Source organism: Pseudoliparis swirei, chromosome 6 (genome assembly GCF_029220125.1).
Source record: "Pseudoliparis swirei isolate HS2019 ecotype Mariana Trench chromosome 6, NWPU_hadal_v1, whole genome shotgun sequence".
Taxonomy (NCBI): Eukaryota; Metazoa; Chordata; class Actinopteri; order Perciformes; family Liparidae; genus Pseudoliparis; species Pseudoliparis swirei.
In genome coordinates this window covers 21,906,385-21,927,790 of record NC_079393.1, presented here as the reverse complement: position 1 = coordinate 21,927,790, position 21,406 = coordinate 21,906,385, and the positions used below count along the sequence as shown (strand labels likewise).

Here is a 21,406-nt window from a genome sequence, read left to right as displayed (position 1 = left end):
CAGCAGAAGAAGTGGGATCACAAGAGTCCTGTCATTGCTCTCCGGTGACACGCGGGCCTGTTTTTACACCTTCCTTCTAAATAAGGAAGCGGCCTGACAGACATATGACCATCGACCCAATTTGGGAGCAGCCCGTGCGCCCCATCGCGTCCCACGGCCGCTGAACGCCACCAATGAGCGTCCTCCCCTCTTCAGTCCAGCAGTGACAGTGGGCTTTTCCCCTCAACTCCCCACAGACTTTGGTATTTTTCCTCCTGTCAGCATCCTCTCTCTCCTCGTATTGTCCCAGTGGAGAAGTCAGCATGATGTCATCTAGGGATGCGACGGTAGCCCCGATCAGGTGGGAACTGGGTTTTTGGTGAGAGGTGTTGGATTTATTCTGAACTAGTACCGAGAGGGAGACTGAGGGGGGAAGAGAGAGAGAAAGAGAGGAGTGTGTGAGAGAGAGAGAGAGAGGCGCGGAGGAGCTGCAAAACATGGTAATCACCAGCACCAACCTCGCCATCACCATCACCATCACCTCCAGCTCTGCCGCGCACTCTCCCGTCTCCTCTCCTCCTCTGCACCGGGGCTTGCGTTTCATGCCCAAAGCCCTGATCTGCGCTCCAGAAATAACCCTCAGCCAGCATGCCGAAGGAAGCAAAACAAGAAGAGCGGTATTTTTAGGGTCATTAATTTCGACCACGTGGCCAGTAGGTAAACCGGATGGCCGTTGCGCAAAGGCTCCTCGTCAGTATGTCCTGCGAGGCCGGCACGCCGCACTGGACGCTGACCGCGGTGGTTCTCCTGGGCTTTCTGCTGGGGATCGTGTCAGCGTACCCGTTACCGAGCAGCAGGACCAATGCAACTTCACTGGAGAAACGATGGGAGACCCTCTTCTCCCGCTCGGTGTTCGGGATCTCCGGGGAGAAACCGGAGCGCAACTGGGAGACCGACTATCTGGTGGGCATCAAAAGAGTACGGAGGCTCTACTGCAACGTGGGCATCGGGTTTCACCTGCAGGTCCTCCCCGGCGGCAGGATAAACGGTGTACATAATGAGAACCAGTACAGTGAGTTATACCTCCACCAATGTAATGCAATGTACATCAGAGAGAGGCAGAGTCAATAAGCATGGATCTGTGACGAGCTAGTCTAGCCCCTCTCTTCATGTGCATGATCATATGTCATCCGACTCTTGAGGGGGAATGTCATTTCTTCCACGGCAATTACAAATCTATTAAAACATAAAAGTATCCATCAGTGCTGAACACCCCCCCCCCCCCCCTCCTCCCTTCTCCCCAAGCGCAACCATGACATGAATGTATGGACGCTTTTAGACACAACTTATTTTTACGCAGCCCCGTGAGGGAGGTTCTACAGACCGAGAGCCGTGCAGGTCAACGCAATTACTGCAACTATTGCACTAACAAGAATGCGCTTAATTGGCACGCGCCTGGGTGCAAATGTAAGATGGGGTGAAGGATGCGGAACAAAGGCTCAGCATGCTGCGCAGCAATCTGCAAGGTTACACCCATAGACGCAGAGAGAGAGGGGAGTAAGAGAGTAAGAGAGAGAGAGAGAGGAGTAAGAGAGAGAGAGAGTAAGAGAGAGCACAATGCTATATTAACTGTGAATCAGGATGATCGGTTGGTATTTCATTGTATGTCCACTCTAATGTCATAATTCTTTGTCTTATATCAGGTCTAATAGAGATCTCCTCGGTGGACAGAGGAGTGGTGAGCCTATATGGGGTGAGGAGTGAGTTGTTTGTCGCAATGAACAGCCGTGGAAGGTTATACGGAACGGTAGGTATGCACACTATTTCATTTATTGTCCAGAAATATTACTTAATGGGGTCCAGGGCGCACTTGCAGCTCGATCCACCTTTTTTTTGTTTCTTGGCCAGCCATATTTTGGGATGCCACCATATCTGTCATTAGGGGATGGGGGGATGCTTATTATATGTTGCGAAATCTCTATATTTTAATTTCATCAGGAATTTGAAGCTCTATTTAAAGCAGGAGTGCTAGGCCTGCTGCCCTATTGGTGAATAATGATGAGGTTAACAGATGCAGGGTTCAGGCCACGCGCCTGTAATGTGGTCGTGTGTGTGGAGGAGGAGGGGGGGGGGGGGGCGTAGGAGGAGGGAAAAACCCCTGACGCAATGAAAACCTGTCAGCAGAGCTGGAAATCAATTTTAATGGCAGAGCGTTTACTTTGCACATGACACACTTCCCAACTCACCCACAGCAGCTCCTCACCTCCAACACGGAAAACTACTTCACAAACCGCATTTTAATTTAATTTTGGTATGAAAAGTTGTTGGTGCCACACATAACAAGAACATCTGATGACGCAATCCAAACATTACTAGAGATATCACATACAACCAATACACTAGAGAGAGAGGGAGAGAGACACTGTGATTGCATGCGACCAATATCACAGCAGTGATGACAACGTAAATACAAATCTTATATGTTTTTGTTTTTACCATACCAACACAGTACAGGACTGCCAAAGGACATTATTAAAGATCTCTTAACATCAAATACTACATCAACATCCTCAGCAAACATTGTACATGCAATCCAAAGTTATAGTCTTGAATAACGGCTGAAGTGCTGAGCATCGTAACGGTTCCTTTGCCCGGAGTCTCTCTCCAACATCTTCAAAGGGTTTGCAGGAGCTAGACACGTCCACAGAGTTTTATACACGTTATAATTCTGTTTTCTTCAGCCTGACGTTTGTGTTGTATCAACGTCTGTATACCATCCTCCAGCTGAGAGTCAGTAAGCCGACCTTGAAGGCGTTATCCACGTGTGATGCCCAACTCACGTGTTTTACCTTTCTGAACAATGTCTCTAGTCTTTAAAGCTCCTTGCTGTGCAGACAGACATGGAAAGAAAAGCAGGGCTTTCTTTTAATGATAGCAGTTAAACAAGTTTGCCTTTTGAATCACTCGTGGTTAAATTCTCTTTATTTAAATGCTTTTCTTCTTGAGGAATAAATAAGTCGAAGTGGTTACAAACATTTTATTTAAACATGTTGCCCTAAAGTATAGTACAATCATACGAGTCATCACTATTGCGGTAACGTTAACGTATAAGTACAATATCAGTCCCTCGTTATTGCTAGCTAGCAGGCCCAGCACACCATTGCGCCGTTACAATCAACCAATGGGGTGCTTATATAAATCAGGCCCCGCCCACAATCTGAAAGTTCACATTAAACACGCGTGCACATATACACATACGGGCATCAGGCACGAAGACTCAGATTTACACGACAGAGCAAACTGTTTCTAGAGAAGAGATTTCATTCAGAATGAGATACAACATTGTAAAGTAGATCACTTAGAGAACAGTTGATCACTTCCTCTGTAGCAGCATGTGGGGCCCGAATGTAAGAAAAACCGACGCATATTAGAACTAGAACGGGCACTCGGTAGAGCGCATACCTTCGCATATCACAAGATTGGGCATTGAATTATGAACATTTTGGCATTAGTTGCATGCCAATTGGATACAAATTGACCGCGCTATGGTAGAAAGAAAATTTTGACCTTTTGACCTTGACCTTGACCTTTGACCTTGACCTTTGACCCGATCGATCCCAAAATCGAAACAATTGGTCCCCGAATAATAACCAATCGTCCCACCAAATTTCATGCGATTCGGTTTAATACTTTTTGAGTTATGCGAGTAACACGCATACAAATAAATAAATAAATACACGGCGATCAAAACATTACCTTCCGCATTTTCAATGCGAAGGAAATAAGTTTCAGGTTAACATGGCTTTATGATTGTGAGCTGTTATTGCTGTGTGTACATTTGGAGAATGCTCAGCAGCATTAACAATCTTTATGTTTCTTTGATTCATTCTCAAAAAACTTTGATTTACTCTCCATGTCTGATCCTGCTTATAGCGGTATTTATATAACACTAACGTGGCAAATAAAGTATTTTACTGGTATAAGAGCAGTGAGGATTTAATATATTTCTGAGCTTTGTTACGGACCTGTCCGTTTTAATTCTTCATGTTTTAAATGGCCGAGCATCCTTGTGATGATCGTGGTCATTTTCAGAGGCGTGATTATGGGCTGTGAGTAAAACTAAAATGAAAGTGTGCCACAGATTCCAACGATACTTTATATGAATTTAACTGTCCAAAAGCCCTGATTTGATCCTACTGCTGATTGTGGTGGATTTTTTTTAAATATGAAATGCTGCTCACAGTTTACATGTAAGCACAGATGCACTTTATTGAATTCCACCCACAGATCTCTGATCACAAGCAGCTTTTTCTGATGTTTTTTTAATCTTGATGTTTTGATGTTATTATGTCTCCTCCATCTTTTCATGTTAGAAATCAAAATGTAATTAAATTTTTTTATCCTCACAACCCAGATATGATTCATCTTGTAATTACTGTAGTCGGTTAGCTTCTGGGTGGCCAGCTAGTGCTCTGTCCATGTGGCGGCGCTGTGGGAGGAAACATTGTGTCTGGAGCTGGTGGCCACTGGTTTGCACTGAGCCAACGTGGGGCGCTTATCTGCTGTGATGAAGCGTTAGCTTGTGAGTTGGCTGATGATCTGATAAGAGATTGAATTAGGCCACATGACCTCTGACGGGGAGGACTCGCTCTGCTGCTGCTCGATGTGCACGTCACACGCTGTGAACCGGGCAGCCGGCGGTCTGTTCTTCAGGGACAGAAATGTGGATTTAGAGGATCTTTACATGTAGAATATAGTGATCGTTACTCTTGTACTTTATCTTCCTGGTGTCAAAGTGTACGGCTGTAACGGTGCTTAATTGTATTCTTCAAATATTTCCTTACAATCTTTGTGTTTTAATTTCAAAGGAATAGTTTGACATTTTGGAAAATAGGTTTATTTACTTTCCTGCGAAGATGTCTGTGTGTTTACTGTCGGAGACGCTGAGCTTAGCATAAAGACTGCAGACAGCTCGTGTCTCTCTTCCTGGCTCTACAAAGTAAAACAACAACAATCTGGATCCGTGCATTATATCTTGTCTGTTTAAAACAATGTGAAGAAAGTACAGTTCTGTTTTTGTCTTGCATTTATTTCCAGGAATATTGATTGAAAACTCAGGATGTAATGTGTTGTGTCTTGATATAGTGAGATGTTGAGTAGTCAGGAATATTGTGTGGCCTTCTATACAGCCACATTACCCCTGCTTCACGTTCTTAACCCAAGCCGAGGGGCGCGTCTCCTGGGTGGGTTAGTGTATTCACATGTCGCGTACAGACGGGAGATTCAATGTATGCGTCAAACTCTCCAAATGTAAATATATTTCTTCAAGCACAGTTTTCCTTTTTTGTGAACACACCATCATTTCAAAGAGTTTCCTTTTGTGAGTTGAACGTGAGCACATTTAGAAGTAGATTTTAATTTAATTAGGATAATTCATAGGCATTTTAAGAGCTGTGAGGGAGATTGCACAAAGACAACTCTAACAATGCTGCGTTCAATCTAATCTTTAGCTTTATTAATTTATGCTTTGCACAGATTGTCGATGTTCTCCCTTCAGACCACAAACCGGGCCTTCCTCGAGCCGCTGATTGAAACGCCCTCTGTCTGTCTCCTTGACCTCTGCAGACAGTCTTCCATGACGAGTGCCAGTTCAAGGAGAGCTTGCTCGCCAACAACTACAACGCCTACGAGTCTCTGGTGCACAGAGGCTCCTACATCGCACTCAACAAGCGCGGCCGCGCGAAGAGGGGCAACCGGGCCACCACCGCCATGACTGTGACGCACTTCCTACCCCGAATATGACGAGCGAAAACTGGCAATAACAAACTCTTTTGCACATGTGGATTATTTCCCAGGTAACATAAATACCGTATACGTACGTACAAACACAAAAGACAACATGGACTGTCAAAGAAAGAAATACCACTATATCTGATAGTATTTATTCAAACTTTATATGTATATTTGGGTAGCTTCCTTTGTATTAGAAATTATGGAAATGCCATTCTTTGCTGCTTTTATGATTTTCATCATTTTGTGATATGATGGGGATGGAGAGCCCCCCCCCCCTTCGGTTTATTTGGGTGGATGACAGCTCATCCTTGTGAAAATGAAATGGATACTTTATTACCTCAAAGCACCATTTCCCCGCAACGTAGAAGGGGAAGAAGATAAAGATAAATGTGTGCATGACATTTCTACAGAGAAGAATGCCTGTTTACTGAAAATATGTTTTCGTCGTCATCCATCAAGGATTTGAACGCCTCAATCGTGTCTGTCACTGTCACGGCAACCAGGACACTTGCAAAAATGGCGGTGTTTTTGTTGTTGTTGCTCCGTCATGAGATGGCGGCGCTTTGGATTCCCACTCGCGGCCCCGTCGCCATTGCATGCGAGAAACATGGTGCTCGAGTCAGAAAAAGGAACGAGACGCGAGTCTTCACCCCCTCAGACACCACCGGAGGCTTTAGCCCGATTCCGAGAGGGCCAGAGGATTCTCAACTTTATTTTCTTTGCATAATTATATCAATTAAGTAATTGAGACTCTATGCTGCACAGGCACTCAGTGGAGCCTCTTGTTAATATGGAAAGCTAGATTTAGAGTCAGCACGCCTCGTGTCCAAGGGAGCTTTGACAATCCCAGGTTTTACTTTCACACCTTTTGGAGCCGGCTCATCGGGCCAGACTGAGGGCGACTGTGTAGTGAATATGGGGGCATGCTTTTCTTTCAAGTATATATGTGGTCTTGCTCGGTTTGAGAGCTTCTTAATTTAAAAGGCTTTTCCCCTCATTGTCGGAGGTCAAGAGGGCGTCTGTGTAACAGGATCTTATAGACCCTCTGAAGACACGAGAAGCCAAACGTCCTCCATTTCTGTCTGCTGTATATTTCGCTCCAGTTCAAATTGAGTTATGCTTCATCGTCAGAACCTGTTGCATCTGCTCTGTAGCCGGGCGAGTTTATTCAATCTCAGTTTTGAAAATGAATTGAGAAAATGTCAACTTTATAGCAAAAGTGAAAATGCGAGCGGCTTCTTGTGAAAGTAAAAAACTAAAAACGAGCAACGATGCCAGAAGCAGTGAGCCAAAGGGTCATCACCGACGTGCGCCCGGCTTTGTTTACGCAGCAAATACTTGAATCCAACAACTGCTCGCGCTCCTCTTTCACACAGCGTAGGTTTCCATTGTGGAGGCGAGGAGGACGAGGAGCACGCAGAGTTGAAGACTTGGATGGCCCTCAGCATGTGGCACTTGTTGTTTGTTTAACTTGGCGAGGATGTGAGTAATGTGGGGTAAAATACCTGAGCGCCAGACTCGCAGGCCCCTCGGCGGTTGGTGTCAGACGGGACGGTCAGCACAGGGGATTCTTGTCCCATTCATCGGAGCCATTTTTGTACCAAGGCCGAAGATATGCGCTTTCGGCCCTTTGCGTTACGGATGCAGACGTGTTGGGTCCATCTCCGCGTCTTCGGTGGTTTTACAAAGCGCCGCACCTGTTGTTTCCTGCTCGAGACATGAATGGCTGTCGTGTAATGTGCAATGAGGATGTGAATGACTGACCCTCACCCCCCTGAGCGGAGTCTATTTAATGTGGAGAAGTGGTGCGTTTGAGCTCGATGTTTAATGATGTTGGATTACGTTATTCTATTTTGGTGCTTGACCTGCAATATTCTGTAAGTAGCATATAATTGAAGTAAAGTACCAAGGCTATTATAGATATATAGTTATCATATTTTACCTCATGCCCTTTCTAATATTACTGTAACGCATTGACAACATGTCTGTGAGCGATGGCCTACGTGCCCTTTAAGCTCCAGCTTATGTCGAGTAGCAGAGACAAATGTGCAGTATCTGGTGAGTTTGTGAGCATGTGTGTGTGTGTGTGTGTGTGTGTGTGTGTGTGTTTCTGCCAAAGCGACAGTAGAGATGGTATCAGATGGATTTACCTTGAGTCCGGATGTCTGATGTGCTGCTCTCTGCTCGAGGCCGGAGGGACGTCTGGTCTGCGCTGTAGTCATGTAGCAGAAGGCCACTTCAAAAGAATCAAACGCTTCCAGGAAACGGACTCTTGAGTTGTCCGGTAAATACTGTGAGCCCAGATTACAACTGTCCCAGGACGTCACGTTTAATGTTTCTCAGTATTTACACCTCTGATAATTGATTTTTCCTTCAGCATCTTATTACTCATTGTGACTGACACGCCTGTATTCATTACATCACTACGATCAGATGTTTGTTTTTGTTTTCTGGACTGACTTTGTGGCAGCGAGGATTTTAGAAGTATTTTGGCTTATTTGTCAAAAATATTATTTTTCAAAGGTGCATTCTTATTGTTATGGAGTAATATTTACTGAGCCGGGGCAGATGCTGTTTTCCCTTCAACAAAACAAGCTCACATGCAAGATCACAAACACTTGTTTTGATGACAACATTGTGATTATTACTGGATGTCATTTCTGATTTATTATGGTATGTTTCAGAGGACACTGTCACACGCAATGAGTTGAGTGGGAATACACTGGCTAAAGTAGTGAAGGACACCTGATGACGTGTGTCCACCTAAAGCACCTCAGCTGGCATCAGATGCCCAAAACTTGAGAGAAAATGACTGCAACTTTTGCATGTTTTGAGAGGAGGAAAAGCTATTCTGCATCATGCATATAGAGAATAAACTAGTTCGTTTAAGGATCCAGTGTCTCTGTGCTTCTCATACCTGTTCAGCTGGTTTTAAATGTGTTGGTTCACAGGGAACTGGAGGTCTGTGGGAGGATCTGGGATCAGACTAATGTGTGTGCGAGTGTGTACATGTGTGTGTCTGAGTCTGTCCGTGTCCCTGTGTGCTGGCAGCCTTTGTGTTTCTCTCTCAGTTTTCTATTCCTGCACTGAGGGGAGAGTGCTTCCTCTGAGTCCCCCTCCTCTTTTTTAACATATACCTCACCTTCTGCCTTAGTTCCGATTATTGAAATGATTGTAAATTAGTTTGAGACAACAGACTTCTCCAATCATTTGTTTCTGACAAAAAATAATGATGATGATGAGTAAGTAAAATACTATATTACAAATGGTTTTCCTTTTATTTTTGTACGTATGTGCTGTGCACAGCAGTCAACTGTATTCCTGAGATGATAATAAAAGACGTTTTGTAAAAGCTGTCGTGATTCAGTGAAGAAGCTGTGAAGGCTTTCTGACCGCGAGCCGGGAGGTGGCGCCCTCTTCTGGTGAACGGCCGCATCTACAGGGACGTGAGACGTGAGGAAATGAAATGGAACTGAAACAGATATGAGGTCTCTTTCTTTATTTAATGTCCTGGGGTTTCAAATATGTTTCCAGGACTCAATTCAGTGTTTAATTGGTAGACTTACAATATGTGGATTTGAATTAAATATTAAATTAACATAAAGTATTTTAGTCAGTGCTCAGCTGAATGAACAACAATGTCCAACGTCAACAACCATGATGAACACAGTTCACAATATGAGTGAATGGTTAATTCATATTTATTATTCAAACGGAGCAGTTCTTTCAAGGAAGTTTCTCTGGACTGTTTTTGCAACTCAACACAGAAAACTAAAAATAACACAGACCCTCGTGTCTCGTTCACCTATTATTAGGACTCAGTTACGTATTCCTTCCAGGAAACTTTCAAGACACCATTCATGATCAACAAACCTGGATGGACTTTTTTTTACTCCATGCTGTGTTTATTCTCCTCATCATTAATATTAGAGCACTAGCTGAATCTTTCTCTGTGGTGTAACATTCTTCCAAAAAGCCAAAAGTGTTTATTAGTTGATCCAAACTTATTGAAGGAAGCAATCGTGAGGTCAACATTTTAAAAATTATTAAATGTAAATATATTTTTTTGAACACCATGAATGGGACTAGAAAGCTTTCTGAAATATACACTGGTAAAAGGAAGATAGAGGTAGTGGAAGTATACATTTATTAATAAGCACGATTACAGAACCAAATAGTCATTATAGGAGGTGCATCAGTAATTTAGATTAAAGTTGTAAAGGTATAATTTCCTGAATTTGGCCTGTGGTCATTATCTAGGTTGTTCTTTATCTAAAATGAGTACTTAAGATATTGGTGAACATTGTTAAAGTCTGAAATAAACCAACTTTAAGTCAAATACTAATAAATATACTTTGGGAAGCTTGTAATTCTTACCTTCTTTTTCTGGATCAGAGACACGAGTTAAGCTGAATCAGCGTCTCCATTATCCTTTCACATCTTCATCCCCTCTCCTCTGCCTCTGCACTTACAAGTTCAATCTCTACGGTGGATGTTTTTAAAGGTTTGAATAAAGAATAGATTATATGGCAGAATATTCCCGCAGAGTGGTAAACTATGTCGTCTTGCACAGGGGTCCCCAACCAAAAAGTTTATTTTTATTTGTTTTAATCGGTCGGAAAAATATATTATTTAGAAAAAGGACCGGATACACCCGTGTGTTCGTCTGAGCCGCGTTCAGGAGTCTTAAAGTTCGGGTTTATCGCTGCAGGCGAGTCTCACGCGCCGAACCCTCTGCTGACGGCACATTTCAGTGACAAAGAATCTTAAAACATGTTCAACCTGCTCAATGAATTCTGTTACTTCAGGGAAATGACAACTGTTTTCAAGTTGGCCGATAAAGTCGCTGCTGTGTGGGCGAGTGAACAGCGGAATATTCTACATGTTTCAGACGTTGACCGGGTGGAAGAGGCTTTTAAAAGAGTTTGAGCGGTACTCCAACCACAAAAGACCCGACTGCAAAAGAATAGACCTGCAACCCATTTGTAAACAAACCCACCCGGTGAATCGAGACCGTCCGAGCTAGAATTTTTTTTGTTCGAGATGCAAATGACGGTGGCCTTAAGGGACATTTCACACAACAACTCTGCCGGTGTTCTAATGACAGCGACCAGAACTCGGTTCGGAGCAGCGGACCAAACACACGTCTGTGTCGCCGTCTCCATTAGCGGCTCGTTGCAGGTAAACAAGCGCACGGCTCACACTAATTCGGCGTAATGATGAGTTGTAGTTTTGGCACTTTATGCCCTTCGTATAATTGTATGACGTCATATTTATTACGTCATTTATATTGCCGGTCCGTGAAAATAATTTCTGACACGGAACCGGTCCGTGGCTCAAAAAAGGTTGGGGACCGCTGCTCTTGCACATATAACATGTATTCTAGGAGCTTGAGCCTCCAGGCATGGAGACAGCTCGTATAGGTGCAGAAAAAGGTAGGCTTTGGGTCATTTGGGTAAATGAGTTAGCCGGGTCATCGACCCTCTGTTTACATAGAGCTGTTGGACTTTCTCCTCCTCCAGTAGCTGCTCACACGCCAACCTGAACATTAGCGCTGCTGAGAGTGAAGAGAGCACGGCATCATGCAGCCGGCTTCCTTCTCACTCCTCCTGGTTGCCGTACATGTGTGTGTACGGGTGGACTGTAAACCGAGGCCCCGGGAGCCCGGGCTCCCTTTACACCGTCAGCAGAGCGGCGAGGAGGCGGGAGCGGATACATCCGTTGGTACCAGTCGTTTCTCCTCGGGGCTGAGTGGGCCGATGGGAAAAGGCATTGACAGAAACCTTTTGGGTGAGTCTGCCTCGACACATATGACCAACACAGTTGTTTCATTAGAGATTATTTTGGTTATTCTAATAAGATTCCAATATATTCTGAATGCAAACATTTATTTGTCTACTTATTTTCTTTTCTCAGAAGGCAATAGCATACTGTATGCATGTATGTATGTATATTTATATATATATATATATATATATATTTCCAATTTACATTACATAATATGTAACAACTCAAATATGTACATATTATGGATGTATTTCCAAACTTTTATCATGTATACATTATTAATTTTTACACTTTTGGACTTTTATATTTGTATATATACTTTCATATATTTGTATCTATATTTTTATACATATACAAATATAGAAGTCCAAAAGTGTCAAAAGTAATTATTCATACATAATACAAGTTTGTAAATGCATACATAATATGTACATATTTGCGTTGTTACTTATTATGTAATGCACGTTGCAAATGTTGCATGTCATCTAAACAAACAAACAATGCTTCTGGCAGCCAGAACTGTTCCACATATTCTTAATAATGAAGGATGTTTAAACTTGTTTTCTGACAGTTATTTTGCCAGTGAGAACCGCTGCAAGCAACTTTGTGTCAATATTTGATTTGAGAAGAAAACAGTTCCTCTGCATGGATTCTGAGGGAGAGCTGCGGCACTCTGTGAGTGTTGTTGAGTCGCACTTCATTTAAGTGACGTTGGGAAACGACTGCATGGCAAGCAGTAACATGTTGCATTTGTCTGTCTTTCGCTCCCCAACAGAGGCACAAGGACACAGCAGACTGTCTCTTCCAGCGCATTGGGTCGGCTGTGGCGACCCGGCTGCTCAAGCTGAGGGCCGCCGAGCTGAGGGCCGCCGAGCTGGAGCCCCCTGAACCCTCCTGGGCCCTGGCGGAGAGCTTCCTGGGCCCCTTGGTGAAGAGACAGAGGAGGAGCGAGCAGGTGAACCCCTCTGATCCACTACGATCACAGTCGCATCCCTCTCACCCCGCCAAGGAACACAAGGACGCAGAGCCCCGGCAGCCCGATCAGGACCAGGCCGGCGCCGTGTCCAAAGAGACCATCTCCTCCTGCGATGACCCGCTTCGGGTCTTACAGCCCAACGGGCCGGTCAGTCCCGTCAAGACTAATATCGCAGACCGAGCAGAACAAGACTAAGATACTGAACCCGGGTTTAATAGGTGAGATGTCAAGCCGCGGGTCTGTCGTTAGTTCTGAGAAGTCACCTTGTGCGTGGCTGCATGGTGGAGGAGATGCTCTGCTGCAGTTGAGCCACACCATGACTCGCGAAGGGCTGGGAGAGTCAGATGGACCCCGGGGTGGAGGTGGGGGGGTACTATGGTACTATTGCTAATGTGCCAGGTTACATCACAGCAGCTTGTACAGATCTTGTGTTTGAATAGCAGATGAAGGTAACTTTGGTCCCGCGTCCCACGCTGACCTCTTCCCTCAGTCACGTTGTAAACTTGGGTTGGATGTGGCAGCGTTTGTTTAGCAGATGTCAAAATATGTAATCTGAAAGTAATAGACCAGCACATAATGGGGAAAAAAAAACTGCCATTTCCTCTGATAATACAGTGAAGAGAATCAAATTAAAAAGTTAGGTGCCGGACACCAATAGTCACAGCAATGAAAAACTATTTATTTATTGAAATGTATTCGATAACTTTCTTCTTTCGCCTATACTGTTTTATTATTTATACACGTCATGTTGTGATGTTTCTTATGTGAACGAAATAAAAGGTAACTATACTCAGGGATTGTCGGTCTGGTTTGTCTCCGGATGTGAATTTGAACACAACCTACTACGATCTAAAAGTCCACACCAATTACATGGTCATTATGCACACAGCCAATTGGTTATGTAAGATGGCAAATATCCAACCTGGACAAATAATGTCCAAAGGAAGTAATGCACCTCAAATTAATGTTGGCAATAGTGCAAATGGAGGAGCTTAAAGATAAACACATGAGAACCAGCAGGGACTGAATGTTTTATTGGGGAAAGATCTTTTATCGCTGTTGGTACGTTTCCAACGATACAGAAACGTGTCACGGCTACATCTTCTAATTTGATGAATATATGCCGTGCTCCAGTCGGACAGCAGCGGAGATGTTTACAACCACAGGACGTCAGAGACGACAGCTGAGCGTGCGATGGATCACAGTGAGCTCTGCTCCCTGCGTCACGCATTGCCCTCGTTGACCCAGGGGTTAATTCCCAGCAATGAAAAAGTCACTGATTTCCCAAAAGTCAACACTGTTACAGTTCTGCTCTGTGAATGTGCACTTCCGGAGAACATATTTAGAAACATGGACTCATTAGAGTGCAAAGCTGCCCACATTTACAATAATGAACAGCCAGACCCGTGATGACACAAGCTGTGAGTTGAAACAGAGGTTACGATACTGAGGAAGAAGAAACTACAAGAGCATTCAACAGCACCTGAATATTTGACCTGAGATTGTTTCTTAATGACATTTTCAAAGTCCACCCTGTACGTCCGGCTTTCCTCCTCCGCTATCGCCCAGTTGTCTCTCCCCTTTCTCCATCCCCTCGCTCCTTCACGTCCTACTTTGTAACAGGGTCCCGCCTGTGGACGAACACACATCGGATGCCAGACAGTTTGAACCCGCGCTCCTCTTTCCTCGCGGTAAGTACGAAGCGGCACATTCCCGCGTTGGGGCTCAAAGCGAACATGTGCGCCTCGTCACAGCCCGGAGGCAAGGAGCAGCGCAGCTCCTCCACCAGGAAGCGCACGGCCACACACATGTAGGCCCCGTGGGTGACGACCAGAGCGTGGACCGGGACCCCCCTGACCCCGTCGTCTGCCTTCCCCTCCACGGGAGACGGCGCGGCGGAGAGGGACGCCTCGTCCTCCCCTCCGTCGGACCAGTGCTCAGACCCAATCTGCTGGAGAAGTTTCTCCAAGAAGTCTTTGACCCTCTCTTTCACCTGGAGGGAGCACACACTCTGTCATGAACTGGGACTGTAGCTGCAAGTAAAGTGGAACGTTGTTACATTGAACACAACAATTGGTACGAGCTTTCTCGTCAACAACACACACGCCCTCGTTTCATGCTGATACTCGTGAAGGAGAGCGGGGCGGGAGGCGTGAGGGGGGGGGGGGGCTCTGATTGGGCCTACGTCAAATCCATCGGTGCAAATCCGCATCATCATCGTGACGTGTTGGTCACGGCCGGGGACGGACCACAGTTAATGTCTCATGGATGAAACCCGCAGGAGGTATTTTTTTTAAATAGAACATCCCTCGTTCCACGCCCCCTCACACACACACACACACACACACACACGCTGTCCTCTCACGCTGCCGCCCACACACACAACAACAAAGTGGTGACTTTTTAATCAGGAGCGGTGACCAACACTCTGCAGTTGTTTGACAGGGAACTTTGATCCTCCTGACTCACTCACACATACACGCACACACACACACACACACACACACACACACACACACACTCACAGGTGCTCAGGCAGATACAAAAGACATACAGTCATGTGGATGCAAAGAGGCCCTGAGGCCAAGAAGCGATTGGACTGATGAGATGAAGGTTTCCTGCCACCTAGTGGTTGTGTGTGTACATCACATCAGGGCATTCAGGTGCGAGCCATAGATGACGTTAAATATGGAAAACTATTTAATTTGATTATCTGCTAATATAAATATATATATATATTTATATATATATATTTATATAAATATTTACAACTATTTAAAAAAAATCACATTTGAAAATGAAATCAAATGCATTCATCCGTGTTCTTAGTCAAACCAGAGTATTGTATATAAAGACATTGTAAATAAACCCCCCATTAAATAATGTTTCTATTTGTTATATGCCAGTATTGAAGTGATAGACAGTGAACATTCACTGAAGGGACATCATTTAGTATCAGGACACAAACGTGATCTGATGTGTCAATACCGTACCTTTTTATTTTCCAGCTGACAGAGAGAGATACATCACTAACACTGTATAAATGGTGACACACAGATACACAGCTACGAGCCCTTCTTCAACACGCACAGCCCCAGCCTCACCTGCTCCTCAGTCTCCCCCTCTGGAGGGGTGAAGCCTGGGAACGTCTGACCGGCGGCCTTCGCCATCTCTCTCACTTCCTGCACCCGCCGGCCCTCCGCGATCCCAAAGCTCTGCAGAACAACAAGACATTGACTCAGCTTTATCAATTAATGAGTAAATATATCTTAGGAAATTGCCTTTGTAACAGAAAAAACACATTTAGTTGTGAAATCAAACAAAGGAAATGCCACTTACTTTCTCTTTAAGTAAAGGGTCACACACCATGCGTAGACCAGAACCACTACGGTTAAGTTTCATTATTGCTTCAGCAGTCTGGAAGACATAATGCACATCATCATCATCATCATCATCTATTGACGTATATTGACATAATGCCATTATCCCTCTATTGTCTTTCCCAGATGTGAAATCCTTGATTTCAGGATCAAATAAATACATCCTGCGGTTAATTAAGGTTCATATCTCCGAATGTGGACTGAAGTAGTCGTGGTACCTGCCGGGCCCGCAGCATGTCACTGACGAACACGTTGCTGAACTGGACATCTTGAAGGTAGCGGCCTGCTGCCTCCGCCTGCTGCCGCCCCGTCTCCGACAAGGAGGAATCTATAGCCTGGCCTGTGGGGAGGAAGACGGGAAGATGAGAGAGAGACACGGAGAACACACGGGAGAGGAGATGTGCAACGGTGCTATACCTTGGAGCAGGCCTTCTTTGTTGTACTGGGTTTCCCCACTGCAGAACATAAATGATTCATCCTGAACAGATCAGTTCAAGAAGCTCATAGAAGCTACGGTTCGGCTGTCATGAATGTCCATAAACATGGATAATGTTTTACTTCTTAAGCACCTTTGGTTCGGGCAGATGATCCAACATGGCTCCTTTCAACAGGCTCAAGCTTCTGGCATGGGCCCTTAGATCGGCCCTTAGCTGGGCCCTTAGATAGGCCCTTAGCTGGGCCCTTAGCTGGGCACTTAGATGGGCCCTTAAAGGTGGGCTCTTTTTTTCTGACAGTTTCCGTTAAGTTATTTAGTTGTTATCTTCATAGCTATACACACATAACTCATAGAAGAAGAAAAAGAGAGAACTTTTAAGATGTTAGGATACACTGAGCACCTCTCTCCTCCTCTCTCTCTCCTTATGGATGAATTTTCATCTCTCCATTGCACATTATTAACTCTGCTTCCTCCCCGGGGTCCTTGTGACTTCACGTCTCATCGGGTCCATCGGACCTGGCTGGGTCTGATGCCTCATGGTCCTGCTGATGCCCCGCCCACTCCTCCTCTCTACCTCCATCTGCCTGATGGATCATGGAGGTCTGGATCGTGGTCCATGCCTACTAACAACTATTCATACACTTTGTCATACTCATTGAATGTGTTGTTACTCTGTAATGATTCATCCTGGTCACATGACATCTATTCATCTGTCTATCATGGAGAGGGATCCTCCTCTGTTGTTCTCCTGAAGGTTTCTTCACTTTTATCCCCCTGAAAGTTTAGTTTCTCTATTTTTTATGAGTTTCTCCTGATCCGATGTGAGGTCAAAGGTCAGGGATGTCTATGTGTACAGATTGTAAAGCCCTCTGAGGAGAATTTGTAATTTGTGATAATGGGCTATATAAAATAAACTGAATTGAATTGAATTAAAGATGCATAAATACATGCATACATACATACATTATGTATGTGTGTATGTGTGTATGTATACATACAACATATATATATATATATGTATGTATATATATACATACACACATACATACATACACACATAAATACATATACATACATATATATATATACATACAACATATATATATATATACATACATACACACTTACATACACACATACATACATATATATATCCATACATACACACATAAGTACATATATATATACATATACATATACACATACATACACACATACATGTATATATATATATATATATATAAATAAATAAATATATATATATACAGGCACGTGCACAGACATTTTGGGGGGCAGGTGCTCAAACCCAAAAAAAGGGCACCCAATGCCACAAAAAGAATTCTGACAGAGTTGAAGCATTAGCAGCAATACACTGATGATGCAATACATCCTCGACCTGCATTTCCTCTGGGCAGCATCAGACCGCTTGCTTACATTTTCTTTATGAATAAAGATGAATTATTATATAGCAACAACAGTAGGCCTACAAGCGTTCTGATTGGCTAATGGGTCGTCATGCCAGCCACGTATTGCTCTCCTCGCTGGTCTGATACGGATCCGTATTGCCCTCTTACGTCATTTTCAAAATGAGCGATATTGATAGACATCAACAGACATCCCTCTGAACAATACCAGAGGCCTTATGATTTTTTTTTCAGTCTGGCCACGCAAATCGTAGACTAGCCCGTTAAATAGAACAAGAATTCACTCTCTCTCTCTCTTCTCTCTCGCTTCTCTTTCTTCTCTCTTCTCTCTCTCTCCCTCTCTTTATTCTCTAAACATAACTAACGTCAGTAAACAGCTGCAAGGCTTTGAAATCACGGATTTCGTGAGTTTTTGTTTGTTTATTTTTTTAGGAAACGACGGACCAGTTGTGACGTCATGTTTTCAGCAGCGCTAATGTTGTGGTCGATTTATCACAAAACAACGTCAGGGGACGAACACCGTCATGACCTGTTTGTCTGATGCTGTGGGTCAGAGGAGAAGGAGGTGCACCTGTTTGGTGGCGCGAGGAGCACTTCGCGGAGGAGGAAGTGGAGGAGGAGGAGGAGGGAGGGGCGGGGGGAGGAAGGGGGCACGTGAGCTCGTGAGCGCCGCGGAGCATATCGGGGCGAAGTTCTCAGATAAATGCCCCGTCGGATATTAAAACACATTTGGGAGGACTTGATGACAGAAAGAGTAACTTTTATTCTTAAATACTGATGAATAAAAATATGTGTCTCCAGCAAAAAGGGCACTTTACTCATCCAGGGCAAAAGGGCTGGTGCTTGAGCACCACTAGGGCTCTATCTGTGCACGTGCCTGTATATATATATACAGAGCGAGTCTATTAATAGGACAACACGCAGCACGCAGCCACGCATATGAATCATAAACACCGAATATGAACGTTAATGTACTTACTGTCGGATGAGGCTGAGCCCGAACCTCAGCGCCTTCATGCTCCACACACCACCGAGCGTTACGTTACACCGACTGGCGAGGAGTGGACTGGTCTCGCGCGCAACAGAAGACCACTGCGGCATGACGTCCTTTACGTAAAGCGAACGTTATGAGAACAAAGTCTCCAGTAGATAATAATACAATGAATAACAATAGTAATATAAGAAGAGGAAAAAGAAGAAGAAGTAGAAGAAGAAGAAGAAGAAGAAGAATATATTGGAAACAAGTGGCGAGTGCGTGTCCGTCTTCTTGAAAACTCTTACAACTATTTTCAGCATATATGCTGAAAATATAGAAATATAGAATTGTTAACAATGACAAATATATTTGTCATTGTTAACAATTCTCGTTGTTGTAAGGTGATACAAATGGCCATGACGTCTGACTATTATTCATATAATTGAGACCTTATGGTCACACTTAAATATGTTCTTGAGTGGACAATAATGTATGAATCGATAAACAACTAAATCATCCATCCATCCATTATCAATACCGCTTCATCCTCATTAGGGTCGCGGGGGCGCTGGAGCCGATCTAAAATGAAAGTTTTATCAGTGCGAATAAACACTTTAGCATTCATACACAAAAGTTGATGTGCAACAGGGTTTAACTTGAAATGAATGCAACTCAAAATTCAGATGGCTTTATTTAGTTTCATTTTCTAGAGAGTTGCAGGTGGCTTTGTGTTTAGTCTCCATGGGAACGATGCACGAGTCTTCAGCTTTGTCCACTAATTCATTCATAAGAAGTGAGCAACGTCCAGTGCCGGCTTCATATCCTTCTTTGCAATGTAACCGCCACACACACCGGAAGACGATAGTTCACGAGGTATTGTTAATACAAACAATACCAACTATAAATACAACATCATATTATTGTTGTAGGATATTGACTTTACTTACAGGTCGACATTAATAAATGTGCTCAATGTGATGAGTGTAAAGCGCATGACCGCAGTCATATAGAGACTTAACAGAACTATTCATTCATTCAGGACCACTGATTGAACGTGTTGTACCTCAGAGGCCACGCCCACAGCCGAATAGACAGAACATAAGTACAAGTATTTTGCTATTCTGTTTTTACAACTCTTATTTGACTTCTGTAATAAAAATAATTTTTTTCCAAAACTCTGAAGTAAAAGTAACTTTCTTTTAAAAAGGTATATGTGAAATGTCCGCCGATGACAACTTTGAATTAAAGAACTACGGAACATATATAATCATCCATAAGGCAGACCTCAAGTGAAAATGTGTGCACATTTGAACTAAATTCAAGCATAAACCTGTAAACAATGAACATATATAATACAACCCTCACAGTGCTGGTAACCTGCCTACCAACAAATAATAAAATAAAACACAAGCTTAATGTCTTGGCTGTAAGATGTATGGCCTACATCAATTCTACTATATAAAACTCATACTTTCTTTCTTTTACAGCAATGCTGTTGCTCATGGTGAATGTCTAATATCAAATACATACATAAATGCCACCACTAGAGGGCGGAAATAACACATCCTTCCGGCTTCATTTGTGACCTAGTTCTAACCACCCTTCGCTGTCACTGCTACACACAGTAGTGCACGAGCCACTCTACTCCCACCACCATGCATCCAGCTATAATGGGCCCCAATGAATCAACCATAATAGCAGCAGGAGGCCAACAGCCTGTCTGTGTTTTTGCACTGATTATTACTATCATGTATTTCTCTATGAACTAAGTTGTCCATAAAGTCCCTTCTCATTTCCATTTCTCAGTTCACTTCAGGGACGGTACTCTGCGCTCGGAGGCCGAGAGCCTTTTTCCTACCAGTACATTTCCTTAACTTTTGGTGGCAGGCATCTATTGGACTAGGCTGAAAAGTCACATTTTTCTTGTGTGTACACATTTAGCAGGGAGTGTTTATTGGTCTTCCTTATACTCTGGCATATTGTCCCACGCTCGTCATCAGTGCTTTGTTCAGCGCAGCTCTGCTGCATCGTAGCTGACTCACATGCAAACTAGTCTACGGATCATGAAACAAGTAGACACGGCACTTAAAAGGAGCACAGGCGTGGGAAATAGTGAGCTGATGTGGTGTCACACCCTTTAAAGCAGAAGTTTATTGAACAGAGGTTGTGCAACAGACATTTGAGGTACATGATATGAGTTATAGTGGGGGCGGGGCAGCTAGAAGGGAAATCTGCACTATTGAAACTTCCAGATATCAGAGAGTTGTGTTCCCCGACTGAAGTCTAGGGGAGGCCGAACCTGTTCATAGTTGGACATAACAGGTCCGGCTCAACCCTTTAATAGGTGGCAGTTATAATAGTGCGCCCACATTTAATATTTCAGACCAAAATGTATCTTTCTTACATCCAGAATCCATTTTTACTGACATTCAGAGAGATGGTGGTTGTATAAAGCAAGAGCTGTACTTTGGCCATCATAGGAATGTTGTTTCCCATCTCGCACACAAGTCAGCACCAAGATGAACAGAAATGAACATGCTGGAACTACACAATGACCCCCCCCCCCCCCCCCCGACACATGTAGCTGCGCCCGCCCTCCAATAGGTTGAGTCCATCTCACTGAGCAAGTAGTTTCCCCACTAAAAAAAGTGGGAA

General features: G+C 43.9%; 3 protein-coding genes and 1 long non-coding RNA gene across 6 annotated transcripts; 2 read left to right on the top strand and 2 right to left on the bottom strand.

The window, feature by feature from the left end:
• The first annotated feature begins 612 nt into the window (after positions 1–612).
• LOC130195834 (fibroblast growth factor 4B-like) lies at positions 613–8,936 on the top strand. Its single transcript, XM_056417561.1, has 3 exons — positions 613–1,051; positions 1,683–1,786; positions 5,605–8,936. The coding sequence occupies exons 1-3, from the start codon at positions 706–708 to the stop codon at positions 5,779–5,781; spliced, it is 627 nt and encodes a 208-aa protein (XP_056273536.1). The 5' UTR covers positions 613–705; the 3' UTR covers positions 5,782–8,936.
• Positions 8,937–9,024: 88 nt separating this feature from the next.
• Positions 9,025–10,482, bottom strand: LOC130195835 (uncharacterized). Its single transcript, XR_008832131.1, has 2 exons — positions 10,150–10,482; positions 9,025–9,208 (listed from the first exon to the last, which is right to left on the bottom strand). It is a non-coding gene; the product is annotated as an uncharacterized LOC130195835 (long non-coding RNA).
• Positions 10,483–10,583: 101 nt separating this feature from the next.
• Positions 10,584–13,328, top strand: LOC130195833 (uncharacterized). Of its 2 annotated transcripts, none has more exons than XM_056417560.1 (4): positions 10,584–10,953; positions 11,295–11,562; positions 12,131–12,234; positions 12,335–13,328. In XM_056417560.1, exons 2-4 carry the CDS (start codon positions 11,355–11,357, stop codon positions 12,728–12,730), a joined length of 708 nt encoding a protein of 235 aa, XP_056273535.1. In that variant the 5' UTR covers positions 10,584–10,953; positions 11,295–11,354; the 3' UTR covers positions 12,731–13,328. The 2 variants fall into 2 exon arrangements, with proteins under 2 accessions (XP_056273535.1, XP_056273534.1); XM_056417559.1 differs by having other exon boundaries at positions 10,584–11,207.
• Positions 13,329–13,546: 218 nt separating this feature from the next.
• tigara (TP53 induced glycolysis regulatory phosphatase a) lies at positions 13,547–18,842 on the bottom strand. 2 transcript variants are annotated; one of them, XM_056416885.1, is made up of 6 exons: positions 18,755–18,842; positions 16,333–16,370; positions 16,134–16,255; positions 15,875–15,952; positions 15,640–15,750; positions 13,547–14,528 (listed from the first exon to the last, which is right to left on the bottom strand). In XM_056416885.1, exons 1-6 carry the CDS (start codon positions 18,790–18,792, stop codon positions 14,145–14,147), a joined length of 771 nt encoding a protein of 256 aa, XP_056272860.1. In that variant the 5' UTR covers positions 18,793–18,842; the 3' UTR covers positions 13,547–14,144. The 2 variants fall into 2 exon arrangements, with proteins under 2 accessions (XP_056272860.1, XP_056272859.1); XM_056416884.1 differs by lacking the exon at positions 18,755–18,842 and adding an exon at positions 16,485–17,280 and having other exon boundaries at positions 16,333–16,393.
• Between the last annotated feature and the right edge of the window lie 2,564 nt (positions 18,843–21,406).

What these genes read in the sequence shown, in the direction of transcription:
- LOC130195834 (XM_056417561.1), top strand. Translation starts at nt 706, where the DNA reads ATGGCCGTTGCGCAAAGGCTCCTCGTCAGTATGTCCTGCGAGGCCGGC. An exon ending in ACATAATGAGAACCAGTACA is followed by an intron (nt 1,052 to 1,682) that starts GTGAGTTATACC and finishes GTCTTATATCAG; the next exon opens with GTCTAATAGAGATCTCCTCG. An exon ending in GTGGAAGGTTATACGGAACG is followed by an intron (nt 1,787 to 5,604) that starts GTAGGTATGCAC and finishes TGACCTCTGCAG; the next exon opens with ACAGTCTTCCATGACGAGTG.
- LOC130195833 (XM_056417560.1), top strand. Translation starts at nt 11,355, where the DNA reads ATGCAGCCGGCTTCCTTCTCACTCCTCCTGGTTGCCGTACATGTGTGT. An exon ending in CATTGACAGAAACCTTTTGG is followed by an intron (nt 11,563 to 12,130) that starts GTGAGTCTGCCT and finishes GTTTTCTGACAG; the next exon opens with TTATTTTGCCAGTGAGAACC. An exon ending in AGGGAGAGCTGCGGCACTCT is followed by an intron (nt 12,235 to 12,334) that starts GTGAGTGTTGTT and finishes GCTCCCCAACAG; the next exon opens with AGGCACAAGGACACAGCAGA.
- tigara (XM_056416884.1), bottom strand. Translation starts at nt 16,511, where the DNA reads ATGTTGGATCATCTGCCCGAACCAAAG. An exon ending in ACATGCTGCGGGCCCGGCAG is followed by an intron (nt 15,953 to 16,133) that starts GTACCACGACTA and finishes TATGTCTTCCAG; the next exon opens with ACTGCTGAAGCAATAATGAA. An exon ending in AGGGGGAGACTGAGGAGCAG is followed by an intron (nt 14,529 to 15,639) that starts GTGAGGCTGGGG and finishes TGCTCCCTCCAG; the next exon opens with GTGAAAGAGAGGGTCAAAGA.